At 38.5% G+C, this 21,883-nt stretch overlaps 1 protein-coding gene across 1 annotated transcript in view; it reads left to right on the top strand.

Annotated features, from left to right (window-relative positions):
* RNF217 (ring finger protein 217) overlaps nucleotides 1–20,617 on the top strand; it is an 80,728-nt gene extending 60,111 nt beyond the window's left edge. Inside the window, exons 5-6 of the mRNA XM_054024547.1 lie at nucleotides 15,518–15,589; nucleotides 19,093–20,617. Coding sequence (XP_053880522.1) covers nucleotides 15,518–15,589; nucleotides 19,093–19,166 — 146 coding nt within the window. The 3' untranslated portion in view covers nucleotides 19,167–20,617. The remainder of the gene's footprint in view (nucleotides 1–15,517; nucleotides 15,590–19,092) is intronic.
* The last annotated feature ends 1,266 nt before the right edge of the window (nucleotides 20,618–21,883 follow it).

Here is a 21,883-nt window from a genome sequence, read left to right as displayed (position 1 = left end):
AGTATTCTTTTGTTGTGACTTAGGGCATTTAAATGAATCCTTTGTTCCGTGTTGTATCCTAAGAAACAAGGGTGCTGTGGTAAACATCCTTTATGAAATATTCAGATTTAAACACTGGAATTCTACATTTCTCTTTTGCATTCGGTCCCATATTATTTTTGTGCCCCCCCCCCACCTGTTTTGATTAGTGGGAGAATCAGAAAGCTCTTTTTGGATAATGCAGTGAAAACCACATTGGTGGTCTTGTATAGTAAACAAGGGCATTGTCCCAGTGATGTTACCCTCCTGTTTGTCTCACTACCAGACTTAGACCTCTGAAGCACTAATGCAAAACAATGCTCATCTACAGCTGACTGATAATTTTCTGTCAATGTTTTTTCCATTGAAAAAAGTTTTCTGCAGAAAAATGTTGATTCTCTTCCCCCCCCCCCACCCCCCCCCCCCCCCCAAAAAAATTTGTATCGTCTATTTTTGTTCTGCTATCTAAATGAAATTTTTTGAGTTGGGTCATCCTGAATTAAAACATTTCATTTCATGTCAGTTTGACATTGAACTGTGCCTATTATAGGGCCTCATGGGAGTTGTAGTTTTGACATCGCTTGCCCTGTCCTATTCTACAGTCTAGACTAAATCACAATCTCCCCTTTGGTTGAACTACCGTGGTGCATCATGGAAGATGTTGTCTCTCCAAGAGAGGAGAATGGGGTCATGAGGAACATGAGATTCCATGGCAGCTTGAGTGGACATAGTTCAAAAATGCGGCAGTGAAACATTTTGATTCAGGAATATCAAAATACTTTCAATTGAAAACAGCAAAATGAAACACTTCAGCACTTCTGGATTTACATTTTTGTAAACTTCCCATTCTGAGTAAATTTCTGACATTACAACTTTCATCCCAAAGGAGGAAGAAAGCAAATGTTAAAATATCAAAAATGTACCTCAGGACAAAAGTTTTGGTTTTTGATCATCAATGCTATCACATTCATGGCCAGCCACCTCATTGAACTTTAACTTTCAAAGGTATTATACTGGTTTTGAGAGTCAACATGGACTAGAAGGAAGTTATGAGACTGGGTGAGAGGAATTCCTAACTTACAATCTGGGGACTTCTGACTGCTTTCTTTGTGGCCTTGGGCAAGTTATTTTAATGTCTCTCTTTCGCCAATTCTGTAAAAAGGGAATAGTATTACTTTACCTTGTAGGTTTGTTGGGTGGAGTAAATGATTTACTTAGTGTTTCTGCATCAGTTTGAGGATGCTCTTGTAAATGCTAATTTTTTTTCTTATTATTCTCGTTTGTTACTCATAGTTTAACTAGCATGTGATGCTGGTGAATCCTATTCCAAATGTATTTTATAGAGTTACTACATTTTATTTGGGGAAGACTGTTGTCCTCCCTTCTCTTTTCTGCTTGCTTCTGATCCCCTTTGCTTAGCTCATCATCTTTCCTTTTGCCCCTTCTCTCCCCCCACCCTACCCCGCCACACATTTATTTTCCCTTTGCTCTATCCTCTTCTTCCTTCCTGTCCCCTTCTCCATATTAGGGTCTTCTGATAGCTGTTGTGCTCTTTGCGTTTGCCATAAAAGCGGCCATACTGGGTCAGACCAGTGGTCCTTCTAACCCTAGTACCCTGTCTTCTGACAGAGGCCAGTGCCAGATGCTTCAGAGAAAATGAACAGAACAGGGCAATTTTGAGTGATCCTGTTCTCCAATCCCAGCTTCTGGCAATGGGAAGTTTATGGACACCCAGAGCATGGGATTGTGTCCCTTACCATTTTGGATAATAGTCTTTGATGGACCTATCTTCCATTAATTTATCTAATTCTTTTTAGAAACCAGTTATAATTTTGGCCTTCACAATATCCCATGGCATTGAGTTCCATAAGTTAGCTATGCATTGTATGAAGAAGTGCTTCCTTTTGTTTGTTTTAAATCTGTTGCCTATTAATTTCTTTGGGTGACCCCTAGTTCTTGTGTTAAGTCCATTAATGACTAGTAACCAGGATGTCTTCTGACAGAGGCCACTACCTCTTAAATAACACTTCAACCTCTATTACATCCCTCTTTAGTTGTCTTTTTTTCTAAGATGAACAGTCAGTCTTTTTAATCTCTTCTCCTCTAGAAGCTGTTCCATACCCCCTAATCATGTTTGTTGCCCTTCTCTGCACCTTTTCCAGTTCTAATATATCTTTTTGGAGATGAGGCAAGCAGAACTGCACTCAGTATTCAAGGTGTAGGCATGGATTTAGATAACATGGTTTTATATAGTGGCATTATGATATCTTCTCCCTTTCCTAATGGTTCCTAACATTCTGTGATCTTTTTTGACTGCCTCTGCACAATGAGCAGAAGTTTTCAGGGAACTATCCACAATCCAAGATCTCTCTCCAGAATGGTAATAGCTAATTTAGACCCCATCATTTTGCATGTATAGTTGGGATTATGTTTTCTAATGTGCATTACTTTATACTTTATCTTGAATACTGCATACAGATGTGGTCTCCTCATCTCAAAAAAGATATACTGGTATTAGAAAAGGTTCAGAGAAGGGCAACTAAAATGATTAGGGGTTTGGAACGGGTCCCATATGAGGAGAGATTAAAGGGGCTAGGACTTTTCAGCTTGGAAAAGAGGAGACTAAGGAGGGATATAATAGAGAGTATATAAAATCATGAGTGGTGTGGAGAAAGTGAATAAGGAAAAGTTATTTACTTGTTCCCATAATATAAGGACTAGGGGCCACCAAATGAAATTAATGGGCACCAGGTTTAAAACAAATAAAAGGAAGTTCTTCTTCACACAGAGCAGAGTCAACTTATGGAACTCCTTGCCTGAGGAGGTTGTGAAGGCTAGGACTATAACAGGGTTTAAAAGAGAACTAGATAAGTTCATGGAGGTTAAGTCCATTAATGACTAGTAACCAGGATGGGTAAGGAATGGTGTCCTAGGCTCTGTTTGTCAGAGGGTGGAGATGGATGGCAGGAGAGAGATCACTTGATGATTACCTGTTAGGTTCACTCCCTCTGGGGCACCCGGCATTGGCCATTGTCGGTAGACAGAATACTGGGCTGGATGGACCTTTGGTCTGACCCAGTATGGCCGTTCCTATGTTCTTATACTGACCAGCATTGAATTTCATCTGCCATTTTGTAGCCTAGCCACCCAGTTTAGGGAGATCCCTTTGTAACTCTTCTCAGTCAGCTTTGGACTTAACTATCTTGAGTAATTTTGTATTGTTGGCAAATTTTGCGACCTCACTGTTCATCCTTTTTCCCAGATCATGTATGAATTTGTTGAATAGCACAGGTCCCAGTACAGATCCTTGGGGGACTCTGCTGTTTACTTCTCTCCATTGTGAAAACTGACCATTTATTCCTACCCTTTGTTTCCTATCTTTTAGCTAGTTACTGATCCACAAGAACACCTTCCCTCTTATCCCATGACTGCTTAGTTTACTTAAGAGCTTTTGGTGAGGGACCTTGTCAAAAGTTTTCTGAAAGTTCAAGTACAGTTTATCAGCAGGATAATCCTTATCCACGTGCTTGTTGACTCTCAAAGAATTCTAATAGATTGAGGCATGATTTCTCTTTACAGAAGCCATCTTGATTCTTCCCCAATATATCCTGTTCATTTATGTGTGTGATAATTTTGTTCTTTACTTTAGTTTCAACCAGATGCCTGGTACTGAAGTTAGGCTTACTGGCCTGTAATTGCCAGGATCACCTCTGAAGCCTTTTTAAAAAATTATCATTACCTTAACTACCCTCCAGTCATCTAATAGACGTTGATTTAACTGATGGGTTACATACCACGGTTAGAAGTTCTGCAATTTCATATTTGAGTTTCTTTAGAACTCTTGGGTGAATACCATTTGGTCTTGGTGACTTATTACTGTTTAATTTATCAATTTGTTCCAAAATCTCTTCTATTGATGTCTCAATCTGGGACAATTCCTCAGATTTGTCACCTAAAAAGAATGGCTCAGGTGTGGGAATCTCCCTAACATCCTTTGCAGTGAAGACCACTGCATAGAATTCATTTAGCTACTCGGCAACAACCTGGTCTCCTTTAAATGTTTCTTTAGCACCTTGATCGTCCAGTGGCCCACACTGACTGTTTGATAAGCTTCTGATGTACTTAAAAAAAAAAAAATTGCTGTTAGTTTTTATGTCCTTAACTAGTTACTTTTCAAATTCTTTCTTGTTCTCTCGTTATACTTGACTTACTAGAGTTTCTATACTCCTTTCTGTTTTCCTCAGTAGGATTTGACTTCCAATTTTTAGAGAATGCCTTTTTACCTCTAACTGGTTCTTTTACTCTGCTGGTGGCATTTTTTGGTCCTCTTACTGTTTTTTTGTGGTCTATATATTTAGTTTAAGCCTCTATTCTGGTGTTTTTAAATAGTCTCCATGTACTTTGCAGGCATTTCACCCTTGTGACTGTTCCTTTTAATTTCCATTTAAATAGCTTTCTTATTTTTGTGTAGTTCCCCTTTTTGAAGTTAAATGCTACTGTGGTGGGTTTCTTTGGTATTTTAACCTCCCCTACAAGGTTGTTAAATTTAATTACCATATGGCTACTATTACCAAGTGGTTCAGCTATACTTACCTCTTGGGCCAGATCCTGTTGTTCCGCTTTGCACTAAATCAAGAATTGCCCATATACTTTTGTAGACATACTCTGTGTTAGCATCACTAACAATAGCAGCAGCTCTCCACTCCATTCATTCATTACACTCAAAAAAGCATCTTTAACACCCAGCAAGACATGGGGGGGGGGGTTACAAATGCTGTCCTTTGGTTTAAAAGTAATTGATAAGAACCTGTGTAAGAACATGTAGTCATGAAAAATCTAGACTTTAAGTTCCAATGTGTAGGTATATACTCTGTGTGCTAAAATACTGCAAAGCAATTGTAATACAAAACAGAAGTAACTTTTCTGACAAATGCCCTATTCTAATTAACATTTTGTTGAGGGCACATTTAGAAATGTGGGCTCACAAAAATGTGCGCACAAACTTTGCGAGCATGACTGCTCACACATTTCTGGAAACCTGGCCTTTTTGTCTAATTTTCATCTGTTAAAAACTGATGGCACTGTGTGCTAGGTTCCCAGGGGTGAAACCTGGAACTGGAGTACCGCTGAGCCCTCTGTCTCACTAACTTGGGCTCCCTCTCACACTGTTATGCTCCAGGTCCTGCCCTTAACAGACATCCACAGGCAGGGACACACACAGCTGCTTTTACCAGCCACTCATGAACCAACAATAGAGAGTCTCCAGCCAGTTCCCCCTGCTCCCCAGTCTAGGATCCCAGGGCTTTACCATCCTGCTTTGGTCAGAAGCCTGACCAATGTAAGTTTATTACCCAGTCCACCACTTCTACAAAGGAAAGTGGACGTGCACCAGCTTTTGTACACTGAGCAGATTCCCCGAGCACTTCAAGCAAAACACACTATTTGAGGTAAGATATGAAACAGATTTATTAACTACAGAAAGATAGATTTTAAGTGATTATAAGTAGTAAGTGTACAGATCAAAATTGGTTACCCAAGATATAAAGGTAAAATCTTTTCAGTCTTTGTTCTCAGATGTGTTTCCAGGTGTTGAGATGTGTGGGGGGAGTGAGGCCAAATGATGTCATTTCCCCTCTTTTATAGGTTCTTCCAGCTTGCTGGAAAGATCTATTGCTATGAGTGAAGCAGCCTCCGTTGCCTACATGCTCTCTCCGAGAGGCCTCCATCGTATACAGTTCCTGGGATAATCTTTGAGTGTGTATTCCCCTTAATGGGCTATCAACGCTGTCTGGCTTCTCCATTGTTGTACCTGAAAAGCTGGTTGTGTGTGTTTCCAACTTCACAACCTATTTCGCACACATAGCAAAACTTCATAAGTTCACATATGACAGCACATTAATAGCCAACAGGATATTAATATTCAATAGATCAATATTTTAGAATAATACCTGACAAGGCATACTTTGTACAAAACATATTGTAATCATATCACCATAGTAAATATGGGGGTGCCAGGGTGTTGCTTTGGGGTACAGAATGTCACACAGTGTTACTGTATAGCAATACCCATGTTAATGCCAACTAAACTCTAAAAAGTACATTTTCCAAGTGATGGCTTAAGTAGCTGTATGGACACATTAGTTTTCTTTTGTTTTAAATTAAATGTTACAGCACTCCTTGTTTTTCACTGAAGAAAGCCTTTCATACTGAGGATTCAAGACAGAGATAATAAATCCAGAATATTGTTCACAGCTTTCTAGTGTACTGCAAGATTCAAGTTTGGGGCTTTCTGCCCTGTGGTGGGATGGTAGGGCTAGGGATTTCTGCCCTGTGGGGAGGGAGGTCTTGGGACTTTAGCTCCGCGCTGCGGCAGGTGCTGCCCCACAGGACAGATTGTGTGTATCTTGTGGCTCTTGAACTTCTGAAGATTATCATCTGCGGCTCGGAGGATCAGCAAATTAGGCTACCCCTGATATAGGTAATCCATCATGAAAGCTCCAGCTGTTAGCTTTCTTATTGATCTGAAATGGTGACTTCCTTGATAGATAACCTAATATGTTTGTATAAATTTAGCCTTTGTTGCCAAATGACATTTGACCTGGATACTATTAGTAAGAATATTTGGAGTTCATAAAGCCCTTCTGGAGGAGATCTTTGCATTTCCCAAAGAAATTTAAACCCTTAGTCTTACTTGCTAGTTTTGGGACCTAGCAAAGCGATTAATGATTTTGCATATTTTCCAATTATCCTTGTTCTTTTTTTAAAACTTTCTAATAGGAAATTGATTTGCATCATTTCACTTGCAAAAAGCGAGTTTCAGTGTCCAGACACTGTGACTTTGCCTTTTTCTAAAACTACAAGGGAGAGATGGGCCAAAACAAGAACTTTTTTTTCTTTTTTTTTTTCTTTTTTTTTTTTTTTTTCCAATGAACCCCTGTATCTGAGTTTTGGTTTGGATAAATTTAACCTGGATCTGAACCAACCCAGGTTTTGACTCTCTTCAAAACCTAAGTGGCACAAAGATATTACAAATTCCATGCTATCTTCATGCTAAAGCATTAACTTACTATTCCATGACTAGTACTACAGTAATGCAAATAATTAATTCTTATCAGTACAAAGACATGTATAGTTCATCAGGCTTATCACAATGCAACTGTCCAAAATTAAAATACTACTCATGCCTCTGTGATCTCTAAATATACGACACACACAGAAATCTGACTGAAAAAGGTTACATTTATATGTATGTATGTATGAATGAGGCCCATTGGTAAGACCTAAATGCAAGTCCACATACATAATTTTACAAAAAAATCTATATTTTACCACTTTGTATTGTTATGTATCTGCAAGAAACAACAACATTTCTATTGTTACAGCAAAAAAAAAACCCCACAAAAAAAAATATATTTTTTTGAGGAAATACTGTTTTTAAATACTGATGTGGAGGTAACAAATACATCCAGCCCCAGTAATCCTTGGATCAGAGTTAAATTTGTTGTGTTATGATAACAATACATTTCTCCCTGTTCGGGCTGTATAAGATTTGATGTCCTTAACTCTTCATTTCCTTGTTTGTAAGTGCTCTTGTGGCTATATTTTCTTGATAAGTCAATAGGAGTAGTACAATGCAAAACCTCGGCCTACGTTTACTCACTGAATTTTACTGTAGGATTTCTCTCTGGGGCAACCTCTGTTTTAGCTCACTACTTCCCTGTGACACTCTGAGCTCCTAAATATGGATGGAGCTAATTGGAGCCACCTGCCAGCATAATTTAGTAGTAATTACCTGGAATTTTAATGTAAGGTTTGAGCACCTGAACCTAGGATGACTCAATCAGAGAATTCTGCATTGATGTACATGGTCCTAACGTATTCCAGGCTGTTACAGAAGGGAAACAGGCTTTTTTTTATGTTGCTCTAGTACGAGATGTGGAAACAAAAAATGTATGGGTAGCAAAATATAATGGAATTCCAACAAATCTCAGAGCAGAAAATTGAAAAATAAAACCAGAATGGTTTGAATCTAATTAGGACTCAAGATTGCTGAGGAGAAAACATTAGGCTGCAGAGTAGATTTAGCGTATAATTTGGTTGTCTGAATCAGGGGAATGTTACATATTAAATGGCATCAGTTTCTTACGAGCTTGTCTCCTGATAATTCCTTCATTCAGGAAGGTGGAAAATGCTGAAATTGAGCTGATATTTACGAGATTTCAGCTCAGCTTGTGAATTCTGCCATATGGTGGAAATCTTGTGAGATCAGCTACACCTGTAAGATTTTCACCATCTTGTGCAGAGAGTCTGTTCTTGGGAACTTTCAAGTATCTCTGAACCAGAACTGGAAAATAGTTTCATTCCAGTTTTGGATCTGGCCTTGAACTAAAACTGTAAGGGTTTGTTTGGTTCTTGTAGTTGTGAATCCAGAACTCATTATACTATAGAAAATTTTGAAGAGATCCTTATAATGCTAGTTCTTGACCAATCACTACTTGGAGCAGGATTGAAGAAGGCTATAAAGGGGAGACAACATAATGTAGCTTGTAGGAAAATAGCATATATGGAGTATAGTATAAATTAAAACAACCCTTTAGTGTAGAGAAGTGGGATTTCCTGACTGTTAGCCCTATAGCAAAATGAATTGGCATTTAGGTCTGGGACTCGTGAAAGAATTGGAGGGATGTAGTGAGGAAGTGGAGTGCCATATGATCAAAGTGAAATATCTCCAGCAGCATTTTAATTCCTGTTTTGGAAGGAAAATGCTTATCTTAAACAAAAATCTGTTTTTAGAAATAACGAAGTCTGTGCTTTAAAGTGTTTTGAATTTGTTTTTTACCATGCAATCCTGATTTGAATTTTAGTGTTTATATAAAAAGGGAAAGTTTTTTGCAGCAGACTTGGCAGGCTGGCAAACTTGCTGTTTAGAAGCAAATGTTTCAGCTAGAAAAACCTGCACATGTCTCTGATAATAGGCAGACCGTCTATTTAAAAATTATTAAAAGAAATCAGAGAAAGGGGGGGAATACATACAGCTGAAGTGATAGGCAAAGTGAGGAAAGGAACAATCTTTCACCCTGCCTTCAACCAGCAGATTTTTTTTTTTTAAGGGATTTTGTCCCCGGTTTCCAGGGAAAGCAGTAAGACTAAGCCTCTGGTGTCCAAAAAAAAATTAGCAGAATTTCATCTCTACCCTGTGTAGCCTTCGTTTGGCTGAGTTGTAGAAAACAGGATGATCAGACTAAGGCCTGCTCTACACCTAAAACTTAGGTTGACCTCACTATGTCATGTAGGGGTGTAGTTAAGCTGACCCTAAGCCTCAGTATAGACGTTGCTAGGTCAGTGGAAGAATTCCTCCATTGACCTAGCTTCCACCTCTTAATGAGGTGGATTTACTACGGCAATGGAAAACCCCCTTCCATTGCTGTAGCAAGTGTCTACACGGCTGTGCTACCGTGATGTCTCAGCAGCTGTAGTGCTTGTAGCATAGATGTAGCCTAACTTGGGTTTATTATGGCAGGGATTGTGAATCCCGTTGGTCACTGAAAACGGGGGGGGAAAAATACAGAGTTCGTTTACATTTATAAAAGCATCATCTGACTCCAATTAAGTGCATTAAATGGTAAATCATGTGCTGCATTACTGATTACATGCTACATAGCAGGGCAAAACAACAACCATAAAACAGATTCCATTATAACAACTGAAGCTTTTATATCAGAAATAACTGTTTAAAAACTTGCTCCAGTTCTAAGATTTAGAAATAGTATGTTTTTACGCCTGTTTATTCTATCTTCTATTCTCCCCTTCCTTCTCAAGACTGAGTGCCTGATTCAGCAGGATATATACACAATTTATGCTCTGCAGAAACCAGCATATGTCCCCAGTGTCCAGTCTTTGTTAGACATCTGCATGCAGATGCCAGGGTTATTTATTACTGGCCTGATAATAAGGCCTCATATATGTATTTGATTTTTTTTAAATCCAGATGGGAACTGAGACTAGTATTTGCGGACTAGCTAGATCTGCCTGTATTTGTGTTTACGTATATTCTCAGTACAGATACTGGAGTGACTCCATAGTTAGTGTGTATTGAAATTCGTGCATAAATGGACAGAACACTCCGTTTCACATTAGTGGTTGAATTCAATATCCAAATAACCTAGTAGAACAATAACTTTTTTTAAAGTTTTTTTTAGTCTAATTTTTATAACACATGTAGAGTAAAAGATTTCTTGGAGGGAGTAAACAGAGGATCTGCAGTGTTTTGAGGTGGATTTGGAGTACCAGTTCTCACCCTGAAGAAAAATATCATGAAATATACCAAAATAACATGAAAAGGTACAGTAAAACCTCAGTGTTACAAACACCAGAGTTATGAACTGCCAGTCAACCACACACCTCATTTGAAACTGGATGTACACAATCAGGCAGCAGAGATCAAAAAACTCTCCCAAAAAACAAACAAGTACTGTGCTATACAGTATTGTGTTAAATGTAAATTACTACAAAAATGTTTTAAAAAAGGATTTGACAAGGTAAGGAAACTGTTTCTGTGCTCGTTTCATTTAAATTCATATGGTCAAAAACAGCATTTTTCTTCTGCATAGTAAAGTTTTAAAGCTGTATTAAGTCCATGTTTGGTTATAAACTTCTGAAAGAACAACCATTATGTTTTGTTCAGAGTTACGAACAACCTCCATTCCCAAGGTATTCCTAACTCTGAGGTTCTACTGTAGCTGGAATTGCTTGAGGTTGTTCTCCTATTGTCAGATAATCTCGTACCGTTAGCTTCCATTTAATTAAGGTGTAGAATTCTAAAAGTTTTTCTTTTTAAGTTTGGTTGTTTATTTAGTCTCCAGTATTTCTCAGCATTTAATATTTCCTATAATAGTGATTGACAGCATCATGATCCTTGTGCATTAATTGGACTAGATTCTCAGCTGGTGTAAATTGGAAGAGGCTCCACTAAAGGCAATGGATCTACACCAGTTTACATCAGCTGTGTATCTTGCCCAGTGCGTTCTATGTAGAGGCCATACCTATAAAGTGTCATTGGTGCATTCTGTTTACAATGATAAACCAGTTCTTTAGTGGTGGCTATGGCAGACCCCTTTTTAGCAGTGGAATTCATTACAATTTATGCTTCATCAAAAATATTCTGTTGTAGACTCATGTTGTATCTGCTTCTCCTCAGCTTAAAGTGGACGGTGGATATACCAGCTAGTAGTAGAAAATGGACAGTCCTGCACTGGCAGGACCAGGGATTTATTGTCCTACTCAATCTTACAACTGTAAGTTCAGTGACTCTATTAACTGAATTTGAAGGCACAGATCGGCTGATTACAAGCCGTAAGCTAGGTATTTCTCTCTGGTGGTGAGAATTCTCCTCCTGCCCTCCTCCCATCACTTAAGTTTCTTGCTCTAATGAGTTCCATTCATTCTGATAAACAGAGGTGTTCTGTTGCTTTCCCTCACTTTTTTTTAGTGTTCTAATTTAGATATTTCATACATTTTATACAAATAGTTTCTTCAGTTAAACCCCATGAATGGTGATGTGTTAAGCAGTAACTGTTATTTTTTTACTGCTGCCAAGCATGCTAACCAATATCATCTGGAGTGGATTGATTTAAATCACTGATTTTAATTATAATTTAAATCAGCAAATGGGAAACCTTGATTAAAATTGATTTAAATCAAGATCTTTCTGCTTGTTGATTTTAAATGACTGATTTTAATCTTGTTTTGCATTTGTACCTTTGAGTTAGTTCCTAAAGAATGGTTGATTCTGGTAGGTTGGTAACCAGTGAAATCTTAATTTGCAACTAAATATAGCCTTTGCTACTTTTTGTTAACCAGGAGAATACACTCCATCTATGCACATTTAAAGTAACTATATAGATGTGACAATCTGGATAGTTGAACAGCTGTGTCCTCTCAACACACTGCTTTGCTGTGAGAACAACCACTCCTTCCTTGCCTGTTCACATACAGCCTCTAGCATGCAAAATCACTCCCAGCTGAATTATCTGAGTTCTTCTAGCCAGCCACTCCTGAATTACGTTGCAGAGCGAAACCAGCACATTCTCAGTCCCCAGACATGTCCCCAGAAATGTGCGTCTTGTACTGCCCAACTCTTTTTCTTTCCGTGCAGTACAAGCTCATAGAAAGTCCATCATTTCATTAATAGAAAATGATATGCACAAACCCAGTTATCTCGGGTTCCAGACACTTCAATCCAAACACACACTGGTTTAGATAAAACTAGTTTATTAACTACAGAAAGATAGATTTTAAGTGATTACAGGTAATGAGGCATAAAATAGTTACAAAGAAATAAAAGGTAAATGCAAACTAATCCCTAATTTATGAAGCTAAATGAATTCAAAGCAAAGGTTTTTTTCACCACATGCTTTCACTGGCTGAACTCCTTTAGTCAGGACCACTCCCTTAGTTCATTGATGCGTCCTTTATCTTTCAAACATTGTTGATGCTGTGAGTGGAGATGAGGGGAAAGAGGTGATTTGTGTCCTCTGTTTCTCATTTTTATATCTTTTACTCTTTGAGAATCCTCTCCAGCTGAGGTTCAGGTGACAGCCAGTCTGCTTACGTGGAAACCCCCAGCTGTTCCACTGCCAAAATGTAAATTTCTTACTCACATCCTTCTTCCTGTTAAAGAATGGCCACTCAACCTGGTAATAGTTCACTTGATTATGTTGACACCTGGCTCAGGTTCCGGCTAACCTTTTGTCTCTGAGGAACTGGTTTGGGCTGTTTTCCTAACTTGGAGCATGTCTCAGCAGTGTCCTACAGTAAAATCTTATAACTTTACATACAATGTTGCTGCACACATTTTACCAGGACAATAATATTTAGTACATTTTGAGTTTTCAAACATTACCTCACAATGCACAGTTAATACAAAATTTATCATAGTCTTGTAAAAGTGGTGAACATAAGTCTGTCACAAAAGATTAACGTACATTTATTCAGATTCTTAATTTTTACATTTTTTATTATAAAATGGTGAATGACACATTTCTTTACTAAATTGATTTCTTTTACTTGTGACTTGTGTTAAACTATATTTGCATGGTAATTGGAATTCAATTATAAATGCACAGACAGCATTTTAATATTGTTTTTATTTAATAAACTACCATAACTTTGCTGGTTACAGAATAAGTTTATCAAAATATGTATTAAAGGAATTATTACATGTAGTTACTGAATTGAACTGATTTGTTTCTGGTCACCGTCCTTCAAGATTTTAGAACTATTAGATCTCATCCTCACAGCTAGCTTTTATTCATAGATTGGAAGAGGGGGAAAAAAGCTTTCCTACTTTTTTTTTTTTCAACTCCCAACAGGTTTCTCACCTTTGAACGAACTAGTTGATTGAACTAATATGAAGAAAATATTCTCTCTGCATCTGCAGCAGAGGCTACTTCTGCTTTAGCACTACAACAAACTCTGATTCCAGGTGCTTAGCCAGTGATTTCCAAGTTCTACCAGTTCAGTGGTTTGACGTTCTTTGAAACTTCAGTAGCAAACATGCACTGCTTGTGTATTTTTAAATGCAATTATTTTAATAAATTTCATAAGCTTAGGCCTGAGAATAGCTTGTCATAACTTCAAATATTTTAAATATTTTTACTTTTAAAAAATGTACTTAACAAAAATTGGAGGTTTTTTATCTATATGCTTATCCTTGATTGCCTTGTTTCCTTGTGGTCCCCACCTGTCTCTTTGCATCCATCGGCTGTCTCTTGTGTTAGATTGTAAGCTATTTGGGGCAGAGACTGTTGTCTTGTTCTTTGTACAGCACTTAGCACAATGGCATCCTGATCCATGGGTAGGCGTCTAGGTTTTATGGTAATACAAATAAACCTTTCCAAGTCTTTTCTTTCAATAATGAATCATAATTTGAGAACCCTTCTCTCCCACTCTGTTTTTAAGGCTTTTTGAATTACACAGAAGTGTAAAAAAGACCAGTTCAGTTACTGTTGTAAATGTTTGTGAAACATCTTGTTTTCCCTTCAAACTGCTCAAATTAGTGGCTCTGGTTCTGGAGAAGCTTACATCATTGTTTTCTTGAATGATGAAATGATTCCCTAAAACCTAATCTAAGTCGGTCTGTATTTCTGGGGTATCTATTTTTAATTTTCCTCCATTTGAACTACTGGACCATTAATAACAACAAAATACTTGGCATTTACTTCCCGTTTTGCATTTTCAAACAGGTGAGACCAGAGCCCCTTTGTGCTACATGCTATACAAACACATGGAGAGAAACTATCCCTGTTTCAAGAGTTCAGTCTGTGTCAGCAAGACAAAGTAGTTGTATTGCATGGATTCCAGTTTAATCCAAATTGGTATCAGTTTGGTAAGATTTTGGCTGCTCAATCCTCCCATGCAGTTCAACAAGCTGTAAACCAGGGGTTGGCAACCTTTCAGAAGTGGTGTGCCGAGTCTTCATTTATTCACTCTGATTTACGGTTTTGCGTGCCCGTAATACATTTTAACATTTTTAGAAGGTCTCTTTCTATAAGTCTATAATATATAACTAAACTATTGTTGTATGTAAAGTAAATAAGGTTTTTAAAATGTTTAAGAAGCTTCATTTAAAATTAAATTAAACTGGAGAGCCCCCCGGACTGGTGGCCGGGACCCGGGCAGTGTGAGTGCCATTGAAAATCAGCTTGTGTGCCATAGGTGGCCTACCCCTGCTGTAAACTAAAAAATACAAACCTAAAAAGAACAACCCATACAGGGTAACTTCTATGCTCCTATGGCTTCTACTCAGCATAACTCTTCTCACCCAGTCCTGTGAGAGCCACACCATTTCTTTTAGGTATTGATTGGAAACAGGCTTAGATGCTCTTAGGGATTGGCCCTGCATCATGAAAGTCAATGGGAGCACTATCATTGCCTTCAAAGGGCAAAGGATCAGACCCTAAATTAGCTAGCTATCAGTTGGTAATGTCTCTTTGAGGTGCAGCTACTGACTGTTAACTGAGATCCCGTTTTTGGAGCTGGGCCTAACTCCATAGATCTCCAGAATGATGGATGCTTTGGTGGGGCATCTTCCTAGGGATGGTGGTGGGGTGGATGTAGTAGGACTCCTAGAGCCTCCCCAGGGGATACCAAAAGTACTGAGCATATATGCCCATCGTTCTGCTCTAATCCTGAAATGTCTTAAAATTAGAACTGGTAATAGATGCAAGCTCACTGTGAAAGCTGAGATTCACAAAGGTAGATTGTGGCATGTGAAAGTGGTTTGAGTGCAGGAAGAGCAGAAGATTGGCTTATCACTAATGGCTTCTCACTGGTGTTGAAGGATATCATTACAAAGGGGAACTCCAGTAAAACTTCCAAAAATCAATTTTATTTCAGAAGTACCTATGAGGTTAGATTATTTCAAGGTGTTTTGGGGTAGTCAGGATGATGATGAAGTAAAATAAATAATTTTAATTTTGTAATGATTTTTGTTTTTCAGCTGGAAAATTACTCATTGCACCCTTAATACTGGTATTGGGACTGGCACTGGGAGCTATAGCTGTTGTAATAGGTAAGAATTCATGCAGTATAATAATGACTATTCTGCTAAAAAAAAAAAAAAAGGGAATTTCTAAGTCTAAGTAGTCAGGATATCTTGAATCGGATAGTATAATTCAGTTGAAGCTTAGTGATCATACCGAAGGGTTAACACAAAACTGGGAATCGAAGCTGCAGATCTGGGTTCTAATCCTGATTTTGCCACTGACATGACACATGACCTTGAGCAATTAATTCAGTCTCACAGTAATGCCATTTTTAGAGATGGATAAATGGAGGCACAAATATATACATACCTCACAGGGGTGTTTTTTGTGACTGATATTTGTAAAGCACTTTGCATCTTAATAATGCTTTCTATATGAGAATCTCAATGCATTATAATTATTTTTTCCTGTACAGGATTGATGCCTACCAGCTATTTAAAAAGAACAAATTATTTTCAGCGAGTCAATACTTCGGGCTTGTCTACACTATAACGTTTTGCCACCTGAACTATATGAGTATAGTTACATTAACAAAACCTCTGTTAGTGTGGATGTAGTTATGCCAGTATGAAAGTGCGTATACCAATACATCTTAATCCTGGGTCAGAAAGCAAAATAAGCTATGTACTGATATAAGGCACCTTTATTCTGGTGTAACTGTGGCCATGCCTACACTAGAGGTGCTTTGCTGCTTGGTGGTTTTGTTTTGACTTTTTTGGTGACATTTCTATGCTTGCAAAAGCCCTAGTGCAGGGGTCGGCAACCTTTCAGAAGTGGTGTACCGAATTGTCATTTATTCACTCTAATTTAAGGTTTCACGTGCCAGTAATACATTTTAACGTTTTTAGGTCTCTTTCTATAAGTCTATAATATATAACTAAACTATTGTTGTATGTAAAGTAAATAAGGTTTCTAAAATGTTTAAGATGCTTCATTTAAAATCAAATTAAAATGCAGAGCCCCTTGGACCAGTGGCCAGGACCCAGGCAGTGTGAGTGCCACTGAAAATCAGCTTGTGTGCCGCCTTCGGCACGCGTGCCAGAGGTTGCCTACCCCTGCCCTAGTGTCAGTGCATTAATACTGACATAAAAATGCTTTTGCCTGTAAAGCTTATTTTGCTCACCAAGCTATACTGGTGAAAGCACTTTTTCTGCACTAAGAGGGGTTTGTATAGCAGTATACTGGTATAGGTATAATGGCAAAACTTCTAAGTGTGAAACTAGGCCTTAGCTATAATCAGATCACTGAGATGATCCTGCAGAGTAATGTGTATGCGGTTTAGAAAAGACATGTTGATTATATGTAGTTAATCTCTGAAATTGAAGTAATTATAGCAACGTCTGGTACCAACACTGCTGTAAAAGTAATCTTAATAGGGTAGTTGTAAACCACTCTACACCAGTAATTTCACCATCTGTATTTTGACAGTTCATTATTAAATACTGAGCTAGGAGTAATGACTTCAGTAGGTTTTCTCTATGGTATGATAGAGCTGCAGTCTCTGAAAAGCACATCTTTTCTAATCAGCCCGTATGGACTAATCTTTCAATTTGGATTGAAAATTACCTCTTTTAACAAACTGTTCTTTTTCACTTAAAAAACACAATCAGGTTTATTAAACAGCTTGCTTTTTACAGAAAGGCTTTAAGATAAACTCAAATCTTTCTTAGGCTAGGATCAAAGGTGTCATATTAGCACACATTTGCTGATGTGAAGATAAGACATGCTGCCTTGAGCACATACTAAACTGGTTGAATTAAAGCCTAGAGAGGAACCTGGTCTTTAACTTGACCAATTTAGCATGTTTTAATATCGATGTGTTAGAACATGTTGGATAACACAGGCAAATACTACACTTTTAAATCCTAGTCTAGACAAGGCATGAATGAAAATCACTCCAAGTAATATTTATATTTCCGTAGTACCTTCTCTCTGACCAACCCAAAGTGCTTTATAAATATTGATGAACTACATCCTTTGAAGACAGAAAGGACTATTTCCCTCATTTTGCTGAAAGGTGTTGCTGTTTCTCCTCCACTTTTCAAATTAATGGTGTCACTGGAAAGCCAGTGAACTGCAGATGTTTCGTACACTCATTGTGTCTTGATGCAGACACCTGGTGATCTAGAGACCATACTTTTTCACTAGGGAAAATGAAAACATTATATTTTAAACTTAATTAACCAGGAAGCAAATCAATAAGTTTTCTGTTAAAATATCCCTCCACCTAATGTTCAGGAAAGTGAAGTTACTAATAGAGGAAGACATGTAATACTTGAAATCTACATTCCATCAAAAAAAGGCAGGGAACCAGGGGGGAAAAAACAGCTTTAGGCAGAGGGTAAAAACTAATTGATTTTTTTACTAAGCCAATACAAACAGTCTAATATCTGTGCAAGGCACCTTGTATTTAGCTGTGACGCTTGGAGTACCTTTCCTAGACCTGAAGAAGAGCTCTGTGAAGCTCGAAAACCTCTCTCTCACCAACAGAAGTTGGCCCAATAAGATATTACCTCACACAACTTGTCTCTCTAATATCCTAGGATCAACACGGCTATAGGAACACTGCATAAAACCACTTAGTATAACATAAATCACAATATCCTTGTGGCCCAAGACATTACTTTCATGTTACATGGTAGTTCAGGTTATATCACCCATGTAAGGTTTTCTATAGTCAGAAATTGGGATTCTGGAAAGTGAGCAAATAGAAAAGAAAATTGAACTGAAAGTAAGTAACAATGAGTGTAACTTCGTGTCGGGGGTTTTAGATTTACATTTGTATGAAAACTGATTTATTAACTTAGTTGTGAATTTAAAACTGTGTAAGTTTAAAATATTCTCTTTAAATCTATGATGGAATTCTCATGTTTTGTATAATCGACACTATGGAATAGACATTTATTTTTGTTCCCGAGAGATAGGGGCATTAGCAGGAATTGTATCATGTAAATTACAAAATAAACACTGTGTTTTATCATAAAGCCAGTAGTTATGCAAGTAAATTAAATGTAAACCATAAATTGAATGGCATCCTTCTTTTATACCCACAGGATCTTTATGCCAGATAAAATCAGAGGGTTAAGGTTTCTTTGAATAAATCTGAAAGTATTTTAGAAACCTTCCTGATAATTTATAATTTCACAGCAAAAAAACTTTAATGTGGAGTTAAGATTGCCAGGGATCAATAGTTCTGTACTATTTGTGTCCTTTGAGGTATTGTGGAAGTTTAAACTATGCAATTTCCGAAGTATAATATAAGTTTTAAACCCAAAATTAATGAAAGATAGAGAAATGTTAGTGTAGTTACCAAAAAGAGACTATTTTCCGTTCAGTATTTGCCGTGCTAGTCTAAATGTCTTAACCATTTAAAGTTTCACAGGAATTTGTGGAGCAATATTTGGATACTGGGTTGTGCGTGTGTGTGTGTGTGTGTGTGTGTGTAGATGCGCACACATTGAGGAATTACAATTTACTATTTATAACTATATACTATTTTCTTTTAATTTTGTGTGTTCTTTTCTGGCAGGTTTATTTGTGTTTCCTATCTATTGCCTTTGTAAAAAGCAGAGGAAAAGGTCACGGACAGGTATGCCCTGGTAAGAATGGACCTTACTCATCTGAACTGAGCTGGTCATGAAAGGGCTACACAAAAATTGTGCGACAGAGCAATATAGTACTGGTTAACAGCTTTGAAGCCACAGTCTTGGAAAAAGAATGGAAACTTTCTGCCATATTCCCTCCACACAGTACACTACTGCTGACCAGAATGCCTCCTACTCTGGTGCACTCCAAACAAGATGGGCCCCCAAACTGCTGCTTTTTAAATGTGTTTTTTATTTTAATTTTAAAGGTTTAGGTCTAAGTTTCTTTCGTAGACAATCAAAGTCTGTATTGTAGCCACAACTCTACTGATTGTCCTGTGAAGAAAGTATGTAATTAGTAACATGTTTTCCATTTAGCTTCTGTATAGGCCTTTCAGAGGAAATGCCTAAAGGTGTTTGAACTTTTACTGTACACTGAATAGCCTAGTCTGGTTTTAGAGTCTAATTCTGTAAATATTTTTCATCACACAGTGTTCTGTCTAACATATCAATATCTAAAATCAGATGCTGGAAGATGATGGCTGGTTATATTGTCTGCCGATTTTTACCAGCGGATTAGGGAGTTTAATCACCTATGTGGCAGAGGTTGCCACTGCCAAAATATCAGTGCCTCAAAGGGAAGTAAGGAGTAAAATTATTGGAACCAAGTCAATATTTGTTGTAGCATTTAAATTGTTAGGAATATAAGCAATGATTTTGGGGAGACTAATTCTGTAGGACAGTAGAGCAGTTCAGTCCCTCCCAGCAAAAAAGAAATGTTTGTCTTAGCTAATGAAACAAATATTACTGGCCCTTTCTGTCTGCAGGCACTCACTGAAAGTGAGATGGGGAAATGGGTAGGAGAGTCTAGAACTAACTTGTATCTTCAGTTGTATTTTGGCACATACACTACAAACTAGCTACAGTATGAAGATTCAGTCTATGAAATATTATTTACCCAAACAGCACACGTTTATGTTGTTAAGTAGACTGCTCAATTCCTAAAAGACTCAATGTCTCCTGGGTGGGGGCAGGCACAGAGCGGAGGCAAGTAGTTAGAAACAATCCTACAAGTATTCCATACTTTGTTTTGTCTTCCTTGGTTTTGGTGATGTACGGTGACAACAGTACTTTTGTTTTAAGACAAAGGTGGGCAAACTACGGCCCGCGGGCCCCTCCTGCCTGGCCCCTGAGCTCCTGCCCCGGGAGAATAGCCCCCCGGCCCCTCCCCTGCGGTTCCCCCTCGCCCACAGCCTCAGCTCGCTTTGGCACAATGCTCTGGGCGGCGGGGCTGCGAGCTCCTGGGGCAGTGCAGCGCAGCTGCAGAGCCCGGCCTGACCCAGTGCTCTGTGCTGCGTGGTGGCATAGCTGGCTCCAGCCAGGTGGCGCGACTCTCCTGTCCTGGCACTCTGGGCAGTCCAGCTGTAGTGCCGCCAGCCACCGGTGCTCCAGGCAGCGTGGTAAGGGGGCAGGGAGCAGGGGGGGTTGGATAGAGGGCAGGGGAGTTCGGAGTGGTGGTCAGGGGGCAGGGGTGTGGATAGGAGTCGGGGCAGTCAGAGGGCGGGGAACGGGGGTTGAATGGGGGCAGGGGTACCGGGGGGGGCAGTCAGGAATGAGGGGGGGTTGGATGAGGTGGCGGGGAGCAGTCAGGAGCAGGGGTTCCGGGTGCTGTCACGGAACAGGGGCAGGAGTCCTGGGGGGGCCATGAGGGGGCGGATAGGGGGCGGGGCCGGGCCATGCCTGGCTGTTTGGGGAGGCACAGCCTCCACTAACTGGCCCTCCATACAATTTTGGAAACCCGATGCGGCCCTGAGGCCAAAAAGTTTGGCCGCCCCTGTTTTAAGAGCTCGGCTAGTCCTGCTGTTTATTCCTAACTTAAAATCATATTATTCTGACTGACTTCTTTTTCACAGTCCGTTGCAATCAGAACAATGTAATTAAAAGTTAGGAATAAGTTACTAGAAATAAAAAACAAAAAAATCCCACTATCTTGCCATCATGCAAATATCACTAAAGTTTTTATTTAAAAAATGTTAGGAAGAAGAAATGAAAATGTATATGTAACAAGAATATCTAAACATTAAAGGAGGAGGAGGAAATCGAAAGATCAGTTTTTTTCCCATAAAGTGTCAGTTGGCCTTTAAGAAACAAAAGGAATAAGATTGCTTAAAATGGCCATATTAACTGATCACATCTAACCAGGTATTTATATATGCTGTGATTTTATTTAGTCTCCTTGAAAGCCTGTACGGTGTTGTAAATTGCACCCAAATACAGCATACAATTTTGAGTATATATTTTGCACTGATATCCTAAAAAAAAAAAAAACAACAAAAAACCCCCTGAAACATGAATATAACAGTAGCAGTTTAGTGATCCGTGTTTACCTCTGCAGTAGAGTGTACTTCAACTTCAAAGCCTCAGTGGAAGAAATTGTAGTGGATTTTGTTTACCTGGCAACACAAATGTCAGCTTACAGTAGTTGGCTAGTGTTTGCTTATTACAGGCATTAGCCAGCTTGCTTTTTTTCTTACCAAAACACTGTGTACAAGTATATAATAGTAGCCAAGATAGTTACAATAGCACCTCTCAGTTCATCTTCCATTTCAGTTTAAAGGTATGCTGACCCTGCAATTGTGGAAATAGGACCTTTTCTAAGAGTTTCATATTAAAAACTGAGGCAGTTACCTAATTTCAAAGTATAGTATTTCCAATTAAAATACATATATTATGTAG

This window comes from Malaclemys terrapin, chromosome 3 (assembly GCF_027887155.1).
Source record: "Malaclemys terrapin pileata isolate rMalTer1 chromosome 3, rMalTer1.hap1, whole genome shotgun sequence".
NCBI classification, from domain to species: domain Eukaryota; kingdom Metazoa; phylum Chordata; order Testudines; family Emydidae; genus Malaclemys; species Malaclemys terrapin.
Note: the sequence above shows the minus strand (reverse complement) of the source record. Positions and strands in the feature narration are given on the sequence as shown.